The 22,862-nt window shown below is 37.9% G+C and overlaps 1 protein-coding gene across 1 annotated transcript; it reads left to right on the top strand.

Moving 5' to 3' along the window:
• The first annotated feature begins 14,557 nt into the window (after positions 1 to 14,557).
• On the top strand, positions 14,558 to 15,816 carry DEFB113 (defensin beta 113). Its single transcript, XM_028510203.2, has 2 exons — positions 14,558 to 14,637; positions 15,562 to 15,816. Exons 1-2 carry the CDS (start codon positions 14,571 to 14,573, stop codon positions 15,801 to 15,803), a joined length of 309 nt encoding a protein of 102 aa, XP_028366004.2. The 5' UTR covers positions 14,558 to 14,570; the 3' UTR covers positions 15,804 to 15,816.
• Positions 15,817 to 22,862: the final 7,046 nt, after the last annotated feature.

The raw sequence follows: 22,862 nt of genomic DNA, 5'->3' as shown, positions 1-22,862 counted from the left end.
TTATACAGGCTAAAAGTAATGACTTAATGTCTTTGTCAAAATCCCAAAGTCCCTTGAAACACCCACAAACACACACAGTCCTTCCTTCTCCCCTTTGCCCAGTCTGGGGTACCGTATCTCAGGAAAAGAAATAGAAGTCCATGGCTCAGGCAGCTCTCGGTTTTTCCTAGTAATTTGTGCTCAGCTGGCAGGCCTTCCTTAGTTCCCAGCACCATTGGTTGTGTTGCCAGGGTCTCCAGCTAAAGCCTCATGGTGAATCTTCTCGGGGCGGTGGGGTGGGGGGAGGGGGGGAATCCCCCTTTCTGGGAGAGCCACGGCAGCAGCAGCACCTAGAGGGCCAACGTGGAGCTCATTGTGTCCTGGCCAGAGCAGGTGGCTGAAAGGTTGGCTGAGCCTGAGCAGTGAGAGCGCGGGCGCAGTGTGCGGAGGCCTGGCAGTGGCGGTGGTGGCTGACAGTGACCTGGTGCTCCCAAGTCACTTACTGGTGGCCCCTTCTCCAGGCCGGCTGCTGAGCCAGCTGGGGCTCAGAGCTGAGTGGTAGAGGAGCTGCAGGCGGCTGCATCGCGGACAGTGTCTGCACGGCTGCAGGAGTTCCCACTCTGCTAAAGCTGCGTGGTTCTCTCCTCAATGGCCGCCAAGTCTGGGTTTTTAAATCCCCACACCAATCTTCCTCTGCAGCCCCATTCCGACTCCTCCCACACTCGGCCTCACATGCCAGAACTCTCAAAGCCTTCCAGCTTTACTGGGCTGCCATCATGAGTCTGGGCAGGCGTGGCCCCATGTCATGGAGCCAGTCTTCTCTGAGCTCCCGCACAGGCACTGTAACTTGGGGGACCTGCCCCCCAGTTACATCTTGGTGGGGAAGTGACTTCCATTCCCCTGGCTCAGAGCTGGTCACAGCTATTTAACATATCTATGCAACCAGTTAAAGGTTATAGATATGTTAAATGACCATGCCAGAGGGTAGCTGCAAGTCTGTTGCTATTTGAAACAGCTCTCGATGGCCCTGCTCCATTTGTCCCTTCCCGCAACGCACACCTGTGGGGTGAGGACATCTTAAAATCACCTGGATACCTTGAGTTCTGAACTCCATTACAAATCCTTCTTTTGCGGACCCTTTGGCTGCACCCTCCTACACTACCATTTTAAAGTTGATTTGGTGCTTCTATCAATCAAACAACCTCTTTCCCATAGCCTGACTCTCTGATAGGTTAGAGGAAGGCCATATGAAGCTAATATACAAATAAACACAGGGGTGGGCAAAAGCAGGTTTATAGTAATACAAATAAATAATAATGCAAAAATAAACTCTGCTTCCTTTACTCACAACTGTAAATCTACTTTTACAACCCCTGTATATACATGAGAGTTGCTGGAAAAGAATATCACCAGGAGAGAGTTCCATTGAAATCTTTCCTAAGGCAAGCCCCACAGGTCATTTCTCCTTTTGTTAGGTTTAGTTGGTTTCTCGTGAAATTGACTGAAGTCCACATCAATACTTGAGCTAGTTTGAGTTAGATGTTTATTAGTTTCAGACAGGACTTATAACTCAGAGATTCCATTTGAATGGTGTTGGAGAATTGTAACTGAGCAGACTGGGTGTCATACACATGGTGCCTTGGTGCATGACCCAGCAATTAGTGTTGAGGGAAACAGGTTCTTATTTTCAGGGTTCCAACCTCAGGGAGGCTAAGAGCTCTCCTGCTCAGTGCCCTGTTCTCCCATAAGAATCAGTACTTTCCTGGCTCTCCACCAGGCTACAAACCAAAACCATGCCCAGTAGCTCTCCACATCCTTATCTGTTCTTAAGCCAGCTGTGCAAACAGGTCTCCATCCCCTGTGGAAAGTACACTGATGGGTTTCAGAGTTGACATTCTCTTGCAGGAGCTCTTGCCTTCAGGATCTGGGGTACTTTATCCTTAGCTTCCATGTAATATTCTGGGAAAACATGTGCCACATTACACTGGATCATGGTGAAGTCCAGGGAAGGCACATGTCCCAAGAAAGTGGCTTCTCTGTACATCCTTCAGAGAAGAAAAGCCAGCACTTCTAGGCAAATGTCAATTCAGCTACAAGCACCTCTCATGGGTCTGTGCTTGGTTAGGCAGGTTCCTGTCATCCCTAGCTCCATCAGCTCTGTCCCCGTGTTCCCTAGGCAGGTTTTCCAGTGGGTCTCCTTTTTCTTACTCCAGCTCTTACTCACTATAGACCAGCAAAGCCTCCTTCCTACACTGCAGCCTGCAAGGTTGCATCTCCTCAGAGCTGCCTCTTCCTTACTTCACTCCACTGCTTGGTGGAATACTATCAGCCAGCGTGGCTTCTTGTTGCTTCCTCACTGCTCCATGGAGGAGGACCAGACCCTCTCTCTCTGCCCGCCCATGATTTAAATGCTGACCAGGAGCTTCCTACAGGACCTCATATCTGGCCCCTTCTACAATGAACTACATTTTCCAGTTTCACCACGTCTTTATCTTCTGTCAGCTGCCATCTTTAGTCAGAGCAAGAGTACCCTGTGAAATGGAGACTCTACCTCCCTGCCACTCACGCAAGCTTGTATAAATCCCCTCTCCACCTAGGTCACCAGTTACTATGAATTCTGAAAGTCAGTATGCATTTTGCCTAGGGCATAGCACAGCTTTTAACTTGCCATTGTTATGCAGAGTATCTTAACTGCCATATTAGCCCCTTCTCCCAATCATGGACTTTGAGGAAATTTCTCAGGGACCCCTGCTCTACACTCCATTCATTACAGGATCACATGAGGGTGCGTAACACTTAAAAATACTTTTGAGATACTGCTATTTTAATCATGATAACTTGGAAAAAGTATTTTTTAATATTCTCTGAGTTTTAGTTTTCTCATTTTTAAAATAAGGAAATAAAAATAATGATTTCCTTTACAACTGTTCATTGTTTTAACTAATATTTATTTGTGATTCCATTTTTTAAAAAAACAGAATTTACTTTTTAGACCTATTCTAGGTTCACAGCAAAATTGAGCAAAAATTCAGAAAGTTCCCATATATTCCTTGATAATACACCGGCCCGGTAATCCCATTATCAACATCCCCCAACACAGTGGTACATTTGCTACAATCTATTAACCTATACTGGCACATCACTATAACCCAAAGTCCATAGTTTACATCAAGGCTTGGTCATGGTGTTGTACATTCTGTGGGTTTTGACAAATGTATGATGACAGGTATTTACCATTATAATATACAGAATAGGTCTGTGACCCCCCAAATCCTCTGTGCTCTACCTATTCATTCCTTCTCATGGTAACAACTGACTCTTTTACTGTCTCCGTAGTGTTGCCTCTTTCAGATTTGTGATTCTGTATCAGGGTGCAACAAAGAGGGGAGCCCCAAATAGGGATTTGTAATAGAGTCCAGAAGGGCTTGGAGATAATTGGCTCCATACCACAGGGCCACATCAGCCCAGAATGCTGGCAGCTGTGGCCAATTGTGAGAGGAGCTGGAAATGGGGCTGCAGAGGAAGATTGGCGCTGGGATTTAAATGGAGGTACAGTAGCCACTGGGGGTCTTTCTTTTTGGGACCACGCGTCTGTTTAGGACCATGCAGCTTTGGTGCCTTGGTTGGGACCATGCAGCTTGGGTGAGAGTCAGGACCGCGAGGCTTTCGAAGTGCTCCCTTTTGCCACATGGAGGTTGCCAGGGGGACTGTGTGCATTTGTGGAGAACATTAGTTTGTGTTATTTCAAATAAATAATAAATTCCTTTCCTTTTCACTGATCTCTGGTATTAAGAGACATCTTTCCTCAGGCAGCAGGCAAAACAAACCCAGTAGGCTGGGGGGAACCCCTGGAGAAAAAGGGGGGTCTTTTATATCACTCAGTGCCCCTCTTGCTCTGTTCTATAACAATTCCATTTTAAAAATCACTTTAGCCTTGGCTGGCACAGCTCAGTGGATTGAGCATGGGCTGGGAACCAAAGTGTCCCAGGTTTGATTCCCAGCCAGGGGACATTCCTAGGTTGCAGGCCAGAACCCCCAGCAACCGCACATTGATGTTTCTCTCTCTTTCCCTCCCTCTCTCTCTCTGTCTCTCTATCTCCCTCCCTTCCCTCTCTAAAAATAAATAAATAAAATCTTTAAAAAATCACTTTAAGGGAAGCATCTGTACTTATATTTCCACATCATTTAGTTTAGGAACTTGAGGACTAATTTATAAAGAGTAAAGAAGAGGTTGGATTAAGTGCTCTAAAGAATACAGTATAAGCCAATATATAATGTAATATATTTAAATATTTATATTTCAGACAAAATAAAAATGTTCCCTTTGTCATAAGAAGGGGATAGGGTGACAAAAAGCACATAATATCCGCCCTTCCACTCCTCTACATACAAACATACACAGCTATAAATACACAAAACTGCCTAGGTTCGGGTCAAATTTTGGTAAGTGTGGTTATTTTAAATATTATAAAAGAAAAGGTGAACTTAAATTGGAAAATAAAAATTAAAAAAAGAAAAGAAAAGAGAAACAATATTTCTTTCTCTTCCTGGTAGCAACTCAGTGACTACAATTCTCAAAAACTCCTCTCTTTCTTTTTTTAAAAATATTTTTATGTATTTATTTTTAGAGAGAAGGAGAGGGAAGGAGAAAGAGAGGGAGAGAAACTTCATTGTGTGGTTGCCTCTCGAACACCCCCAACTGGGGACCTGGCCCACAACCAAGACATGTGTTCTGACTGGGAATCAAACCAGCAACTCTTTGGTTCACAGGCCTGCGCTCAATCCACTGAGGCACACCAGCCAGGGCAACTCCTCTTTTTTTGATCTCTACTTTCTCCTTCCCTACGCTTTCTGATTTTTCCTAATAATACCCTAGACAAGTTGCATGATAATCAAAAGAGCTTCACTGCACCAGAAGGTAAAACATAGACCCACACCAAGTATTTTAGTAAATCTCTGCCTTTGGCTGCCAACCTAGGTCTGTTGTCATGAAGGTTGATTCCACAGAGACCTTCAACTATTACCTTATACAGCTTCACCATGGTTCTCTCAGAGGTAATCTGAGTCTACATTGTTTAGCACAGAAAGCTAATTCCATAGCTATCATAAGAAATCATATTCTTAGGTATATTAATCATATGTGTTGGCTTGATAAGTGTGTATTTTCCCTATGGGCAATTTACATGGGAAGCCAAGTTATAAGAAGTTTCTTTCTGAGCAAAGAATAAGAACAGTTGGAATTAGAGCAGAGGTTTAAATGTTAAGTAGCATCAAAATGAAAACCTGATGCTTTCATATACAAAATAAGTTATAGCTCCCTGGGAGGACCAATATTCACATCAACATACACATATTCTTAGAGAGCTACTTTCCTCAGAAAAGTTATTTGGCAGGCACAATTAGTTTTTGTCTCATGTGGCTTTGCTTCTTCTACATTTTCACCTCCAAGTGTATAGGTTTTGATTAATTCTGTCTTGTTTTAGATGTATTGGCATAGAGAGATATTAGCTAAAGTGTCTAAGACATGGGTGTTAATCTTATACTGCCTGGGATCAGATGGTCCAGGAATAGTTGAATTTAATTTTTTTTTTTCTAGCTGTGTAACCTTGAGCAATTACTTTACTTGTTTAAGTTTTGGTTCCCTTCTATATAAAATGGAGAAGGTAGCAACACCTAGTTTTTCAGTTTGTAGCACAGTGCCTGGCATATGAGGTCTGTCTGAAAAAAAGTCCAGCAACTGCTAGTATAACAAGAACAGTTTGCGCAACATGAATGTAACCTGATAGTCAAGGACAGTGGACTGGAATGCTCATGTGTGAACAATGACAACTTCACTGTACTAGTCAGTGGTGGTGGTAGACACCATTGAGTGAGTGTGTGTACTGTGTGGCTGTCACATTCAAAATAACTGAGCAAGCAAAGAAACCGATCTGCATCAAATATTGCATTAAGTTTGAAAATTCCCTATGTGGAAACTATTCAGATGATTCAGAAGGCTGCAGCTATGGGCAGCTGGTGACTGGCAGCTTCATCATGACAACACTCCCTCTCATGCTTCATTTCTTATGCAGAGTTTTTTGAGAAAACATCAAATAACCCAAGTGACTAGGCCTCACTATAGCCTAGATTTGACACCCTATGACTTCTGGCTTTTCTCAAAACTAAAATCACCTTTGAAAGGGAAGAGATTTCAGACTATTAATGAAATTCGGGAAAATACAATGGGGCAGCTGATGGCGAATGGGAGAACTGTGTGAAGTCCCAAGGTACCTACTTTGAAGGGGACTGAGGCATCATTATTCTATGTACAGTGTTTCTTGTATCTTATATCTTCTTCAATAAATGTCTCTATTTTTCATGTTACATGGCTGCATACCTTCTGGACAGACGTCATATGTCAATAAAGCAGTATAAACAGCAACACTTATGTTAAATCAGATTTTAATCACCTACTTGTCATTGGACATATTTTTGTTTCATTAATTGGATGGTGTATTTTTTATCTAGCTAAAGATATACACTATATATTTCAGGGAAAAATATATTGTTTTTTTTTAAATTATTGATCAATTGATTTGAGAGAGAGAGAAAGAGATTCATTTGTTATTCCACTTATTTATGTATTTGTTGGTTGATTCTTTTATTTGCTCTGACTGGTGATCGAACCTGCAATCTTGGTGTATTGGCAGGAAACTCTAACCAAATAAGCTACCCAGCCAGGGCCAAAAAAAAAAAAAAGATACTCCAACCAGTACTGAACATATGAGTGAATGTTTTTGTCAAATCAGGTTGGGGATGATGATATGATGGTACATGTGCACAAGGATATAGGGAGCTGATTGTGAGGCAGAGGATGTAGACCAGATGAACTAGCAGAAGTGAGGAGCCAGGGAAAGATAAGAGCTGAAGTGAGTTATAGTCCCATATTCCAGCTACCTCTTCTCAAAATCAGCTTTTGTTGAATTTACATTGACATCTTTTTAAAATAAATTCTCTTTTTTTCTTTAGTTATATTGAGTGATTCACTCTTTATTGGAAATAATAAATCAGACCAGAATGGAGAAAATCTCTTGATGACATTTCTCAATGTTTATGTGTGTTTGTGTGCATGTGTGTGTGTTGGCAAACAGCCTATACTTATCAAAATATTGCATTCAATCCTGACTAAATCAATAGCAGGCATCACACACTCAGAGCTGGAAGATATCAGTTCAAAGGCCAAGTCATATAATCTTTCAAAGTTTGGATGTAAATTATTTAGATGATGACATTTAATTATTATAAAAACAAATAGGAAAGAATATTGATTATTATTGTTTGACTTCTGGTTAAAGTATCAGATGACAAGAAAATTCCAGATATGTACTCCTTTTTTATCTTTTTCAAAACTGTTTCATGTACATATCCTGTTTTTTTAAATAGATTTCTTTTCCACATTTATGCTTGAGACTTCATATCATTAGGCCAAATCATGCTTCTAAGACAAAAACCAAAACCTCAGAGATGTCTGGTCCTGGTAATGTAGCAGAGAGAGAGAGATAATAAAGATCACTTATTGCTATAGACATCAGAAGTTTTAAATAAAAAGCAATTTTTAATCGTTAATTGTTTAGTTATGATTTTAGAATGAGATAGCTTTACATTCTAGACAAAAGAAGGAACCCAAGCTAGAATGTTATAAGCAAGGGGTGAGGCAGCACAGTGTGGGGTAGAGGTAGGAAAAGTACAACCAGCCCTGGCTGGTGTGGCTCTGTGGATTGAGTGCCAGCCTGCAAACCAAAGGGTCGCTGGCAGATTCCCAATCAGGCACATGCCTGAGCTCCAGACCAGGTCCCCAGTGGGGGGTGCTCAAGATGCAACCACACACTGATGTTTCTCTCCTCTTTCTCCCTCGTTTCCCTTCTCTCTAAAAAAATGAACAAATAAAACCTTTTATAAAAAGCAAAAAGAAAAGTACAATCCAACCTAGCAAAAATCCTGAGGTTTTACAATTTGGCTGGGAGGACATATTCATAGTTCTATGCAAGGCAGATAACTGGAAATGACACTTTATGAGAGGGACATGACACATAGCTGTCACACTAAGGATGTGTAAGAAATTAAGAGAGCATGGATACCCCATTTGGGAACCTTGAAAGGTCATTAAATTGGTCAGGAAGGAGGGACCCAGACTTCAGCTGGAGCAGCAGTGATAGCAATAGAGGCCTGCAGAAGTGATCCCCACTGACAGAAGTTGAAAAGTGCAAAATCACTATGGTAGCAATGGAAAGCAGAGCCATGAACAAACAGCATCAAAAACAGCAGAGTTGTCAGTAAACTCACAGGTGGTGAACACTGGCCAATTCAAAGAAGAACGCATTGGCCAGCAAGCAGAACACAGAAGTCACAGCAGGACCCTACAGGACACAAGGGAGACTTGTGGGCTGTGACTTTCAAAGTACAGTGTCTATGTCTTAAAGACATTATTTAGTAACTTTCACCCACATGGTTTTATTATGATTCCACAATTACTGGGGAAGCTGGGGAAGTAGTTTAAAAAACAAGGGTAATAAAGTTTTTTTTTAAATGAAAACTAGAGATTCAGGGATCAAAAACTTAAAACCACTGCCCAGGAGACTTCCAGGGAATCAATATGACCAAACTTAACTCCCCTGAAAACTGCTAAGCCATGGGTGACAGCATGGAGGATTTTAATTTTTTTGTGTGTGTTGTGTGTTGGTGAAATGTTTCAGCTACAGTCCTGCTGGATAAGCCTTAGATTCAGGGATCTTATAAAATCCAGTAATGTAAACTATAAGCCACACAGGCGATCTGTAAATTTGGACATGTGTTTCATCCAAAAGTCAAGAGGCCTTCTTATATGTAATCTCATTGCTTCTTCCATTAGAAAACCTCACCAGCCACGGGGGTTGTTATTTCTAATGGTTTCCTTCTTTCCAGCACGCATATCCACAAATAACATATTTATTGGAGTTTCTCCTTGAAAGTTAGAGAAGTTCATTCTTGAAGTTTTGTCCAGATGACTGTGTATAATCCAAGTAAATAGTAAAGTAGTGTGGATAAAAAAATCCAAGATTAATAGGGCAGGACAGGACTAAGCTTGTGATGAAGAACATAAGACTGAAAGAGTGTAGAAGGAGTGACTGCTAGCCCTGAGACTGTGGGCAAAACAGTGATTCTTTATCTTTTTCTATCTTTAACTCTAACCTGAAATACAAACCTGAATTTATTGTGTATTGCTGCTTTATTTTTACTGGTAATACTCTTCCTTAACACATATTCTTATACCCTTCCTTTGTATATTTTCGGGGGGAAAATACTGAAAAGATCTATATCCTTCTGTAATTTTTTTTTTCCCCCTCTGAACTGCTCCTCACCTTACTGACTGGAAGAGAGAGTAGCTGAAGAATTTCATTTTCCTGAAAACTGTGTGATCAAAACCCATGTTCTTTGGTCCAACTTTCACCAGAATGAAAACATACGTTGGTGATGGGGGGAAGAATAGTTGTCATTGGAATAATGCACCGGTAATGTATTGCCATCACCGCACTTTTGGGGGGGACTCCTCTGTATGTGAGTGCACCATTGACAGGACAAATAGAAGAACTCTGAAATAGCAAATGCTGGCTTAGATGATGTGCTCTAGGGCCCTGGCACTCACATATGCTCCACAGACAAAGAGCATTTATGCCACAAGAGAGATAAGACATGGAGCATGTCAGCCCTGCCTCATACCTAATAAACTAGAATCCATATTTGAACAAGAACTCAGGCGATTCACATGCACACTAGTTCAAGAAACACTGCTTTAGCAACGCATTAGAGCTGCATCCATCTACTAATCAACGTGATTCTTTTCTCTCCCTCCCTCCTTCTTCATCCCTCCCTGCCCCCCTTTCTCAAGCATTTATATTCATCTTTCAACTAACCTGAAATTTTCCATGTGGGATTTGTGGGTTTTATTATCTGTGCACTCGATGGCAACATTATTAGGGGATGTATATGTCCTTTAAAGTGCACGAGCATTGTGAGATGAAAGAAAAACTCTGCTCTAAATTCCCATTTGGCTCAGTAATCCTATTATCAGATTGTTCCTTAAGTCAGCACATAAAGTCCAACCCACGACTGACAGGAAGCCCGGTGGACAGGACAGACACACATGGATGATCAATGACACAAAAATGTATCAGGCATTGGGGACAGGCTCTTTTCATCTGCGGTCAGAGAGAGAGGTAGGAGTTTAGGCAGGTTCAAAGTGAGAACTAGTGAAACCACTGGTGGAACTAGTAAATGGGGAGGAGAACAATGGACAGGCAGCTCAGAGAGACACCTTATCTTCCCTCACAGGCTGTAGTAGTCTCTGAAATTACCTCCCTCTCCTCCTACTCCCTTCCAAACTGTTTTCCTACAAGGGGATTCATGAACCGTTAAATTGCTTCCATCAAACTTATTATCAAATCCACCGCTTCACCATAATATCAAAAGCCCAATGAGGTGGAACCCGGCCACACCCTGGGTTTCCCTCTACCACTTCAGCTCCCTGACCTGCTCTTTTCTCCTCACACACTTCATTGCTCAAGAGCAGTTAGGTTTCTCTGCGTAAGCCACCTTTTGTTGGCCATCCCTTTCTTCGGATGGTAGAGTTCATTCATGAGCATTTCTTGATAGTTACTTTCTTTCCTAACACTCTACTGAATTTTATGAAGAGCAATTCATCTCTGAAAATTAAGCTCCAAGCATGGCTGTGACCAGGCTACCTTGTCTCCTGATTTATCCTAGAGCCTTAAGTTGTGCCAATACATAGTAACAACTGAGTAATTTTTAAAGTTGTTAGTGAGTGTCTTCTTTGTCAGTTTCTTGTGTTACCTAATATGTAGTACAGTCTAATAAGTTTCATATTAAAATCACTATTTTGTAGATAAGGAAACCGGATCTCAAAGTAGATAATTTTTGATAGTAAAAGCTTGCCTAAGGTTCAACTCCAGGTTTTTCTAATGTCAAAGAATAGGCACATATTGTATCCTAAAGTTAGTCTAGTCAAGAGGTATTAGATGGAGCTGATTTGTCAAGGTTATGGATGCTTAGAAGTAAGGAACTGTTAGATGGACTTTTGAAATACTTTATAAATCTTGTTCGCTCATTTCTGAGAGGCTGTGGAGCACTTTCAAAGGGATCTGAGCATGCAGTTGGCAGCTCTCAATATTCTATAGTTTGGTCTTAGTTCCTAAAATAAATTTTGGTGTGATCTCATATTAGAAGCTATTTTCTCAGATGTACTATGGACTGCAGTGATTTTTAACAAGCTAGGGCTTTACAGTAGGACATTTACAGGGAAGAGAAGGGAGGACAAATTGGACTTCACCTGTGATATCATTGAGAGACATGTTTCTACAAGGAAATATAGGTAAATATTCTCAGATTTCATTATTTAATTTTAGATGTTTTATTCCTACTTTTTTCTTTTTTTGTTTTCATTTCTAAGTATATGTATCTACAGAAGTACATATACATTTGCACACAGATATATACATACATATATACCTATATAAACACAATTATTTATATTATATTATATTATATTATATTATATTACATTACATTACATTGCATTATTTAAACTATTTTTTATCCGGAGGTGGTATCCTGACTCATGAAGCATGTGAACTATCAAAGGGTGACATTCCTTGCATGGCACAGTGGCTTACAAATCCTGGAACATAGTGAAATGTGGTATGATAAGAAATTGAAGGAAAGAAGCATTAGTTTATGTCAGATCAAGTATTCAGCTTTTTTCATTTAATCTTCACATTATCTATGCAAGATGATTAATATTACTCCCAATACCCTTAAGAAGACTGAGACTCAGAATGGAAACACATTTTGCTCCAGGCCCACACAGCCAGATAGTAGCAAAGTAACATTCACACTCAGGTCAGTCTGTCCACATGATTACACTGCCCTGAGAGGCAGCTTGGATATAAGTTTCCAGGGGTGTTCATATTGTCCTGGGCTTGGTGGGGAGAAAAATATGATTCATTCTGCATCCTGGGCACACTTGGTTAGAGCAGAGAACGAGACTGATTATACCAATGGGAAATCATGTGTTGTCCATGAGCTCATGTCTGACAAAGCAGAGAGTGAGGCTAAATCAGTGGTATCAGAGCTGGGTCAGCATTGGAAAGATCTGTGGTGTTTATTTAAAAGTGCGGTTTTCTGAACCACACCACTAAATAACAGAGTGAGTCTATTTGTGGGTGGTGCCCAGGAGTGTGTATTTGTAAAAATTATCCCAGTGGATTCTAAAGATTTTGAAGGTCAGGAACCACTGATTCAGCTAATCCTCCTGTTATTTCTGAGCATGAATTATTTTTTTTTACTTTTACAGTCTGTTAGTCACCTATCATTTCATAAAGCTTAAATAATTTTAGTGCTATGCTATAAAAAGTTATAAAGAAATTAGAAAACTCATTATTCTCTTTCAGAAACTATTCACAAATTCATTGATTCTGGTGCAGTGGATGAGAATGTGGGTTCAAGAAGCAGGCTGCTTAGGGGTCTAGCACCAGCAACAGTGATTACCAGTACAGTGACTTTAAACAAGTTGTTAGAGGAAGGCCTCTAAGCCCCATTTACCTGCTTGTGCAATGATGACAGTAAAAGTAATGTATATTTCACAAGGTTATTGCTTTGTTTAATTGAGATAAGTGTAAAGGTTTCAGGTAGACACCAGCATTTTGCAAAGGTTCAACAAATGTTCACTTTTACTTATTGGGTATCTAGTAAGAACCAAGCCTTTGGTAAATATAAAACTAAAAATAGAAAGTAGAGTCACAAAAATACCTTCTGTGTGCAGCGAATACACCTGGTCCAGACAGTTCTTTCATCTCTCTGTTTTACACAATCCACATTTAGAGTGGAAGATTATAGTTAAATTTTTTTTTATCCTCACCGAAGGGTGTGTTTTTTCTTGATGAGAGAGAGAGAGAGATAGCAATAAAGATAGATATAGATGATAGATAGATAGATAGATGACAAAGACATCAATCAGTTGCCTCCTGTATGCACCTCTATGAGGCCCAAACCCACAAACTTTTGGTGTATGGGAGGATGCTCCAACCAACTGAGCCACCCAGTCAGGGCTGTAATTACTTTTTTAAACTTAGGAAAACAGAGCATTAGTTCCTCCTTATCATCATTCACACTCAAAGAAATGGATAACGATTCTTATTTCTGGCAGTTTTTTAAAATTTTTTCAATTATAGTTTACATTCAACATTATATTAGTTTCAGGCATAGAGCATCGTGGTTACACATTTATCTATTTAATCCTCACCATAAACCTGTAAATATGGTTAGTACTACCGATATAGCTTTTTTAAAATTTGACAAATATTTTTCTTTTTTTCTCTCCTTTTTATTATTGTTAAAGTATAGCTGTCTCCATCTTTCCCCTACCACTGCCCACCAAGCCAGCCACCCCTACTTCCCACCCTCAAACCTACCTCCTTTGGCTTTGTCTGTGTGTCCTTTATACATGTTCCTTGACAACCCTTCCCCCTTTCTCCCCATTATCCCCTCCGACCTCCCCTCTGGTTACTGTCAGTTTGTTCTTTATTTCAGTGTCTTTAGTTATATTTTGCTTGCTTGTTTGCTTTGCTGATTAGCTTTTAAAGAGAGAATCTTGAGGGTCAGCAAGTGAAAACTTATCCCAAATACACAACTAGTAAACAGAAGAGCCCTACCTTGAGATTAGTTTTCTGCATCTAAATCCAGTGCTCTTTTAAGTTTTAACTCACTGCTCTCCCCAATGAATGAGGTAATCCTCTGATTGATTCATTACATGGTATGTAAGGAATTATACTGATTATTCTTATAGAATAACTAGGAGAATATTCAATATAACAGTACTAGAACTATGTTCTTGAAATATGTTGTTTGTAGAAAAGTTACATTTCAGTGACAGTGTCTGGCTGAGGCCATGCACACAGAAAGTAACTTTACCCACTCAACACCCATTACTCACTTATGAGGGAAGAAGGTGGAGGTTGAGCATATGGATTCTGGAATCTTGTTACGCTGGAGTTCATTTCCCCTCTACCAACCACTACATGTATGACTTAAGACAATTGCATAACCCCTCTGTGGCACAATTTCCCCAACTGAAAAATAAAACATTTCTATGTCAGAAATTCTCATGAAGACTAAACTAGTAAATCCATATAAAGTGCTTAGAATACTGCCTGACACATAATATATGTTTGAAAAAGCATGTGGTCAAAAATGCTGCTGCTGCTGATTATGGGCTTTCGGTTCCAGTATTTAAAAAGACTTTAAGGCTGCTCTTTGCTTGTGTGATTGAAAATGAGTTCACATTTGGCTCATTGATGTCATAACAGAACAAAGTCTTCTCATCTGCTTGTTGCTATTTCACAACAGTTACACGAGTATGTTCCCATTCTTGAAAGGTGGCATTAATGAGAACAGTAATCACCCTGAGAAGGCTATAAAAACCAGAGCTCATCTTTGTTTTACCAAAGAATAACACAAATCTCGGATATCTTGAGTTCTGTTGCAACTTCACTGTAGTAAATATGTCAACAATGAAGATACTTTGTATTTTCCTGATCTTTGTCTTTACTGCGTCTTGTGGTCCATCAGGTAATGTTTATTAATGTGGAAATGGAGAGAAAGGCAAAATGTTTTTTCTTTAAATAAATGCTTTACCCTGGATAAATAAAACAGATGAATGATTGTTAGGAGACTTCATGTATTCATAATACAATTCACTCTATTTTGCATGGAAGAAGAAATGACTGAAGCTGATAATTGATAAGACAGTGGGGGTGGAGGTGATTCCCAAGATGTGTAGGTAAACCTGTTTGTTGTTTTGTTTTGTTTTTTTGTTTTTTTTTGTGGCAGGGACTGTGACTCTTCATGGGCTTCCTACTGTCTTCATTTATTTATTTTTATAGGAGGAAAAATTATTTATTGATAAATAAGTTACACTGAAATAAATGGAGTGATGCTTTGTTGGTGAATAAAAACTCCAACAGAATCTTAGTCTCTCTCCACCCTGCCTCTAGCTTTTGACTTCTGCCTTCTCAGTGGTCCCTTTGGACGATGAGGTTTTGGTAGGTCTCTATTTTTAAATGCAATATAATGAACTGACATTGTAGCTGTTGTCAAAATTAGGCTTTCTGTAACTAATCTAGTCATTTGTAGTAGGGAGAAGGGTGTTGGACATAGATGGCTATTTAGAACACAAAACATGTAGATTATTTTTCTACATCTTTTTTCTGTTGAGGAAATACGCACGTATTAGATATTTAAGGATGTTCTATTTACAAAAAATGTTAACAGCAAAGGAAATATTGTTGGATAAATCCAACAATATTGTAACAATTTACAGTGGATAAAATCACAGTTTTTTAACACAATTGGCTGGACATGATTTCAGAACAAAATGGTTTACCTCTGTCCTTTAAACAACCTTATTTACTTAATCTATGATCTGTCTGTCTATTCATCTAGCTATGCAAGCAGATTAAATTTGGATTTATAATCATGGCTACTTTTTCTTAGTTTCACAGAAGAAAACAAGAGAAAGAACAAGAGAAATTGCAGAGAGAGAAACGGAATGTTTCCTTGTTCGTGGTGTCTGCAAGACTTCATGCAGCAGCTGGGAATACATATATAATCACTGCAAGACTAAGCCCTGCTGTGTTCTACGGGAATACATAAATCCAAACATTAAACATATCACTACTACAGCTTATACACATGCAATTTCTAATTCTACTACACTATACAATACTGTGTTGTAACAATATTATTATAAAAATGAACTTTCTATTTTCTATCAATCTATTTTCCTACGGCTATCCTGTGGCCTCCCAGATTACACAGCCATAGCATGGTGACTAGTGAGTTCAATGTGGGTGGGTTAATACAAGTGAAATAAAGATGAATAATAAATAGCCTCTTCATTAAACTGACAGTTCTCCTCCACTCACATGACAAACATCCGCCATCCTTAATACATTCCACACATCTCTGTCTTGTTTATTTGCCCTGTGCAGTAGTTCATTTTCATATGATCTTTTAGGTACTAACCATCAATCATTGTTTATACTACCTTTCCATAGTTTTAGCAAAAATGTACTTGGATCTCAGACACAAAGTCATATACATCTTAAGCACATAATAGGACAGTACTGACAATGTGAAAAAGAGTAATCAAACTCAACAGAGAATAAAATATGAAGACAAAATCAAGTTAAAACACTTTAATGGTATTTTTCTTATGATAAAATAGTAAGAAAATTTGGAAAAATACATAAATGTTTAAAAATAAAAAAATCATTTCTAATTGTATCATCCAGAACTACTTATTGTAATCAATTCTGAACATAGGCAGCTAATCCAAGGGTCTTCTCTTTTGTTTTTTAAGAATTTTATTTAACTCCCTCACCTTGTAACCTGGTATTTATTGTCATAATATTTCTCAGAAATATTATCCTTGTCCATGTCTTCAATTAACTTATTGTGTTTCCAGTTTTTCACATTCTACATTAATTCTATCATAACATTGAATTATTGTTACTATAACATTTCTTATGAATTATAAAGCTTTCCATAAGTAAATGCTTGACATGTAGAATTTAAAGTCTTCACTGAGTGGACTTTTTTAACCTGTAGTTATACCACAGATCTGCACAATATAAAAACTTAGGTAAGAATTCTGATTTAGAGAAAATGAAAGAAAAGTTTAGTGCATGGGGGTGTGTGTGTAAGAGGACAAGATAATCTCTAGTTTAGCTTTCTTACTTAATCAAATTACTGAATAAAGCAATCATTCATTAGGAAATATTACAAAAAGTGCAGATTTGAAAGGAATATTTCTGACATGTTACATTTATTCTTTTCTCTTGTTACTTGAGTAAAACTCAGGAAAGAAAAACATGCTTCAAATATAGATTTGAGGAGGCATTAACTGAAGTGATAAGGTAAAATCATTCAAAGGAAGACTACAGAGTGAGAAGGGAAAAGGTCTAAAATATTAAGGTATAACATTGACAGTATGTTGAGAAAAATGACACTGCAAAAGACAGCAAGAAAAAATAGCTAGCCAATGAGAATTCACTCCCAGCTTTCGTGTCTTTCCTGTAAGTTACCAGTCATGGAAGAAAAGTACTAACCCATTTCCACTCTGGTTTGTGTTCCATTTTGACCTACAGAAACTATTTGCTTAATAAAATGGATTTTTCTATAAGCCATCAAGTATCAGGGTAGCTTGTTGTACAGCAATATTAAACAGAATAATTTCCAATTACAAAAATAGTGTATAATTTCCAATTAAGAAAGTGTTTTTAAGAAAAAGAATGTATAATTAATTATAGGCAGCACTTCTGAAATGATGAAGTAAATAACTTTACAATATATCCCTTCATAAAAACAACAAAAAACTGGTAAGAATTGCCAAAATTCAGTTTTTAAGAACTCTGTGAATTAACAACAGAATTGCAAAAATCAAAGAAGCATTAATTCAAGAAAGACCCCCTGAAATGTAGTGAGTATGGCTTGTCTTTGTGGCATTTTAACTGTCCTACTACCATCCAACTAGCCGCAACTCTGCAATAGCCTTGAAAACCAGCAGCCTCTTAATCACAGTATTGTGAATAAATAGTGAATATTTATAAATTAATAATAAAACACATAATCTAATTATAAAATGGACAAAAGAATTGGATATATATATTTCCAAAGAAGATATTACAAATGTTCCCCAAGCACATGGAAATATATTTAACTTTAATAGCCATCAAGAAAATGCAAATCAGTACCAAAATGTGTTCCCATTTCCCACCAAGAGAACTATAATTAAAACAAGATATAACAAAGGTTGGTGAGGGAAAGAAGAAATTGAAACTTTCATACACTGCTGATAGGAATATAAATTGGTCAAATTTTTCAGAAAGTAATCTGACAGTATATTAAAAAAAATAAGACTGGAGTTTTCATTGACTCGGTAATTGTACACTTAGGAATATGTTGTACAGGAGAAATAAAAACACATGTCAATGCAAAAAGCTGTACACACATGTTCACTGCTGCATTGTCATAATAGCTAAAAATTGGAAACAATACAAATTTCCAAAAACTGATGTGTTCATAAACATAATGTGGCATATCCATACAATGAAGTATTATTAGACAATGAAATGTAATGAAGTACAGATTCATGCTACAAATAAACAGACCTTGAAAATATTATAATAAGTGAACATAACCAGTCACAAATTTCACCTATTGTATTATTGCATTTGTATGAAATAGTAAGACTAGGCCAATCCATAGATACAGAAAGTATGTATATTTATGGTTGTCTAGGGTTTAGGGGAAGTGTGACAGCTACACAGTTTCTTTTGTGACATTGAAAATACCCTAAAATTACTTGTGGTGATGATTACACAATTCTGTGATTCATTAAACACCACTGAATTGTACACATTAAGTAGGTTAATGGTTTGGTAATGATTAAATCTCGATAATGTTGTTATTAAAAAAGAGAAAGATTACAGGCAAACTTTCTATCAGAATTATGTAATACAGGGCTTCTGGCCAAAATGGAGGCATAGGTAGACATATTTTGCCTCCTCACACAACCAAAAGAATGACAACTACAAATTAAAAAAAAAACCAGAACTGTCAAGAAATGGCACTGTATGGGAGTTCCACAATCAAGGAATCAAAGAAGAAACTTTCATTCAGACTGGTAGGAGGGTTAGGGATGGGCATTCAGGGCAGAGAAGATGCACAGCAAGGTGGTGGCTGAAAGACTGGGCAGTCCTACATTTGCATGCAGATAATCTGGGAGAAACAAATGGAGAATGAGATAGACCACACAACCCAGAGTTCCAGCATGGGGAAATAGAGCCTCAAAACCTCTGGCTGTAAAAATCTGTGGGGCTGCAGTGGTGGGAGAAATTCCCAGCCTCACAAGAGAATTATTTGGAGAGAACCACAGGAACCTAGAACATACACAAATCTACCCACCAAGGAATTAGCACTAGAAGGGCCCAATTTGCTTGTGGGTTGTGGAGGAAATGATCGAAAGCAGAGCAAGTGCCAACCAATTGGCATTGTCCCCTCTTGGCCCCCTCCCCCACAGTGCAATGACCTGGGTTGCCCCACCCTGGTGAATACCTCAGGCTCCACCCCTTACAGTGTAATAGGTGCACCCAGAGAAAAAAATATGGCCCAAATGTAAAAACAGATCAAACCCCCCCAAATAGAAGTAATCGATGAAGAGATAACCAACCTATAATATGCAGAGTTCAAAATACTAGTAACCAGGATGCTCACAGAAATGGTTGAGTATAGTCACAAAATATATGAAAAAGTAAAGGCTATGCAAAGTGAAATAAAGGAAAATGTACAGGAACCAACAATGAAGAGAAGGAAGCAGAACTTGAATCAATGATTTGGGGGAAAAAGAAGAAATAAACATTCAACCAGACCAGAATGAAGAAATAATTCAGAAAAATAAGGACAGGCGTAGGAACCTCCAGGACAACTTTAAACATTCCAACATCTGAATCATAGGGGTGTCAGAAGGAGAAGAGGAAGAGCAAGAAATTGAAAACTTATCTGAAAAAATAATGAAGGAAACTTCCCTAATCTGGCAAAAGAAGTAGACTTCCAGGAAGTCCTGGAAGCACAGAGAGTCCCAAAGAAGCTGAACCCAAGGAAGCATACATCAAAGCACATCATAATTAAGTTACCCAAGATTAAAGATAAGGAGAGAATCTTAAAAGCAGCAAGAGAGAAGGAGATAGTTACCTATAAAGGAGTTCCCATAAGACTATCAGCTGATTTCTCAAAAGAAACCTTGCAGGCAAAGAGGGGCTGGAAAGAAATATTCAAAGTCATGAAAGGCAAGGACCTACATCCAAGATGACTGTATCTAGCAAAGCTTTCATATAGAATGGAAGGGCAGATACAGTGCTTCACAGATAAGGTAACATTAAAGGAGTTTGTCATCACCAAACCCTTATTATATGAAATGTTAAAGGGATTTATCTAAGAAAAAGAAGATCAAAACTATAAATAGTAAAATGACAACAAACTCATAACTATCAACAACTGAACCTAAAAACAAAAACAAAAACAAAAACAAAGCAAACAACTAGAACAGGAACAGAATCATAGAAACAGAGATCACATGGAGGGTTTTCAGCAGGGAGGGGGAAGGGGCAGAATGGGGGTGGGAGGTACAGGGAATAAGGAGCATAAATGGTAGGTACAAAATAGACAGGGGGAGGTTAAAAATAGTATAGGAAATGGAGAAGCCAAGAATATGTATGTAGGATCCATGGACATGAACTAAGGGTGGGAAGATGCAGGTGAAAGAGATGATGCTGGGAGGAGGGGAATAAAGGGGATGAAAAAAGGGGACCACTGTAATAGCATAATCAATAAAATGTACTTAAAAAAGGAAATTGTGTAATACAAAAGACAATATATTAACATGTTTAAATACTGAAAAATTCTGCCAACCTACAATTCTACTCAGTGAGAAAAGAAAGTATCAAAAATAAAGGTGAAATAGACATTTTCATGCAAAGAAAACCTAAAAAATGCATTCCCAGCAGTGTCTTCTCAAAGAAATACACAAATATTTTCAGTAGAAGGAAAAGTATACAAGATAAAAGTTTGGATCTATACAAAGGAATAAACTGAGCTGGAATTCATAAAGTTGTGGCTAACTGTAAATATCCTTCCCCAGGAAAAAATGAATGAGAACAATCACCCAGACCACAGGAAAGGGGAAATTGAAGTATAGGATTGTTAGCCCCCTACATTATGTGTGTAAGTTAAAGACCTATATTATAAACACTAGAACAAGGACAAAAAACAGATATAGCCAATGAGATAGATAAATGTAACCATAAAAAATACACAGAAATGAAGGAAAGGAGAAGGAACAAAGGCATAAAGAACAAATAGAAAAATAACAAAATGGCAGGTTTCAACACAACCACATTATAATTTCATTAAATGTAAATATTGTGAACACAGCAATTAAAAGGTAGAGACTGTAAGACAGAATATCGTATTAGTTATCTATTTCTGTTTAAAAAATTACCCCAATAAGGAATGTTTTAAAACCTTTATTATTTCATAGATAATATTGGTAGAATTCCAGAAGCAGCTTAGCTTCTGGACGTTGTCTCAGGGTCTCTGATGAGCTCACACTGAAGCAGTGACCTGCGCTATGGACACCTTAGTGCTCACCTGGGGTCCAAGGACCTGCTTCTGTGCTCACTGATGTGGATTTTGGCAGGCTTCATTCTTGAAATCTATTAACCTGAAGCTTTCAGTTCTTTCAGATTGTTAAATAGAATGTCACAGATTCTAACTACATCATTTGGGCTGCTCCCTAAGGATCCCCACATTATTGCACCTTGCTTCCTCCAACACTGGTGATGAGGGGGAAAGACAGGGAGAACCCAAGACACAGAGGTGTGCAGACAGACAGAAACACTGTGACACTCACACACCAACAAGCACTCTTCAGTTACAGCCCAAGACTTTTAAAATACAATTATATTAAAATATATGAAATGTCTTAAAGCAATAATTTAAGCTTTTATTTTATGACTTTAGAAAAAAGAGCAAATTAAACCTAATTTTATGAAGTACATAATTTAATGAAACTCATCTTTATTTAGCAGAAAGTAGAAAATAAGACCAGCAATTACTAAAATAGAAAATAAACAAACAATAAAAACAATCAATAAAAGAACAAAGCTGGTTCTTTAAAAAGGTAAAAAAAAAGTGTTTTTCAGAAATTTCCAAGCAGATGTTAAAAAAAACTGAAAGAAAGCAGAAGTAACCAATATCAGGAATGGAACAGGACAAATCACTACAGATGTAAGATATATTATCTTATTGGTACAACTGTACCAATAAGATAATATAAAACACAACACCTTATCACTACTTTGATAACCATTATGAAAAAAAAATTCTGCAATAATGTAAACTACCAAGATTCACTCAAGAAAAAAATTTACAACTTGAATAATTTTATATCTATATTTTAAAAAGTGAGTACTTGAACACTTAAAAAAATAAATAAAATAAAATTCTAGAACTGAAAAAATATGTTTACAAATCATTCCACATACAAAAATCAGGTATTTATGGCTAAACTGTTAAATTCTTCCAAATATTTAATAATGAAGGTATACACATTATACACAAATACTTCTGTACAATACAGGGTGCAGCACAATAACACCCCTTTCTTATTACAAAATCATAAGCATGTAATTCTGTAACATAACAATATCACACTCAAGCACACCGTATGTTATTGTAGGTGAATGTTCAAATTAAAACTATAAATTGTTACAACCATATTACTATCCTACCAACCACACTCAAGCAGGCCTTACTTCTGCCAAACCCCTGTATGAGAGAACATTTATCAAGTCATATTAGTAAAATAAGTCAGACAGGAAAAAACAGATACCATATGATTCCACTTATATGTAAAGCCTAAAATACCACATAAATGAGCAAAAAAAAAAACAGAAACAAACTCATAGATACAGAGAATAACTAATGGTTGCCTGATTGGAGGTGTGTTGGGAGCCTGAGGGTAAAAGATGGAAGAATTAAGAAGTACAAATTGTCAGTTGCAAAATAGTCATGGGAATGTCAAGTTCAGAATAGGGGGTACTAGACTTGGGGATCACTTCATAAGTTATTTAAATTTTTAACTACAAATGCTGTATACCTGAAATTAATATAATACTGCATGTCAACTATAATTTAAAACATTCAAAAGACAGCATTTGAAGGCAACACAAGTG

This window comes from Phyllostomus discolor, chromosome 4 (assembly GCF_004126475.2).
Source record: "Phyllostomus discolor isolate MPI-MPIP mPhyDis1 chromosome 4, mPhyDis1.pri.v3, whole genome shotgun sequence".
NCBI lineage: Eukaryota > Metazoa > Chordata > Mammalia > Chiroptera > Phyllostomidae > Phyllostomus > Phyllostomus discolor.
The sequence above is the reverse complement of the archived record's forward strand: the minus strand, read 5'-3'. Positions and strand labels throughout refer to the sequence as shown.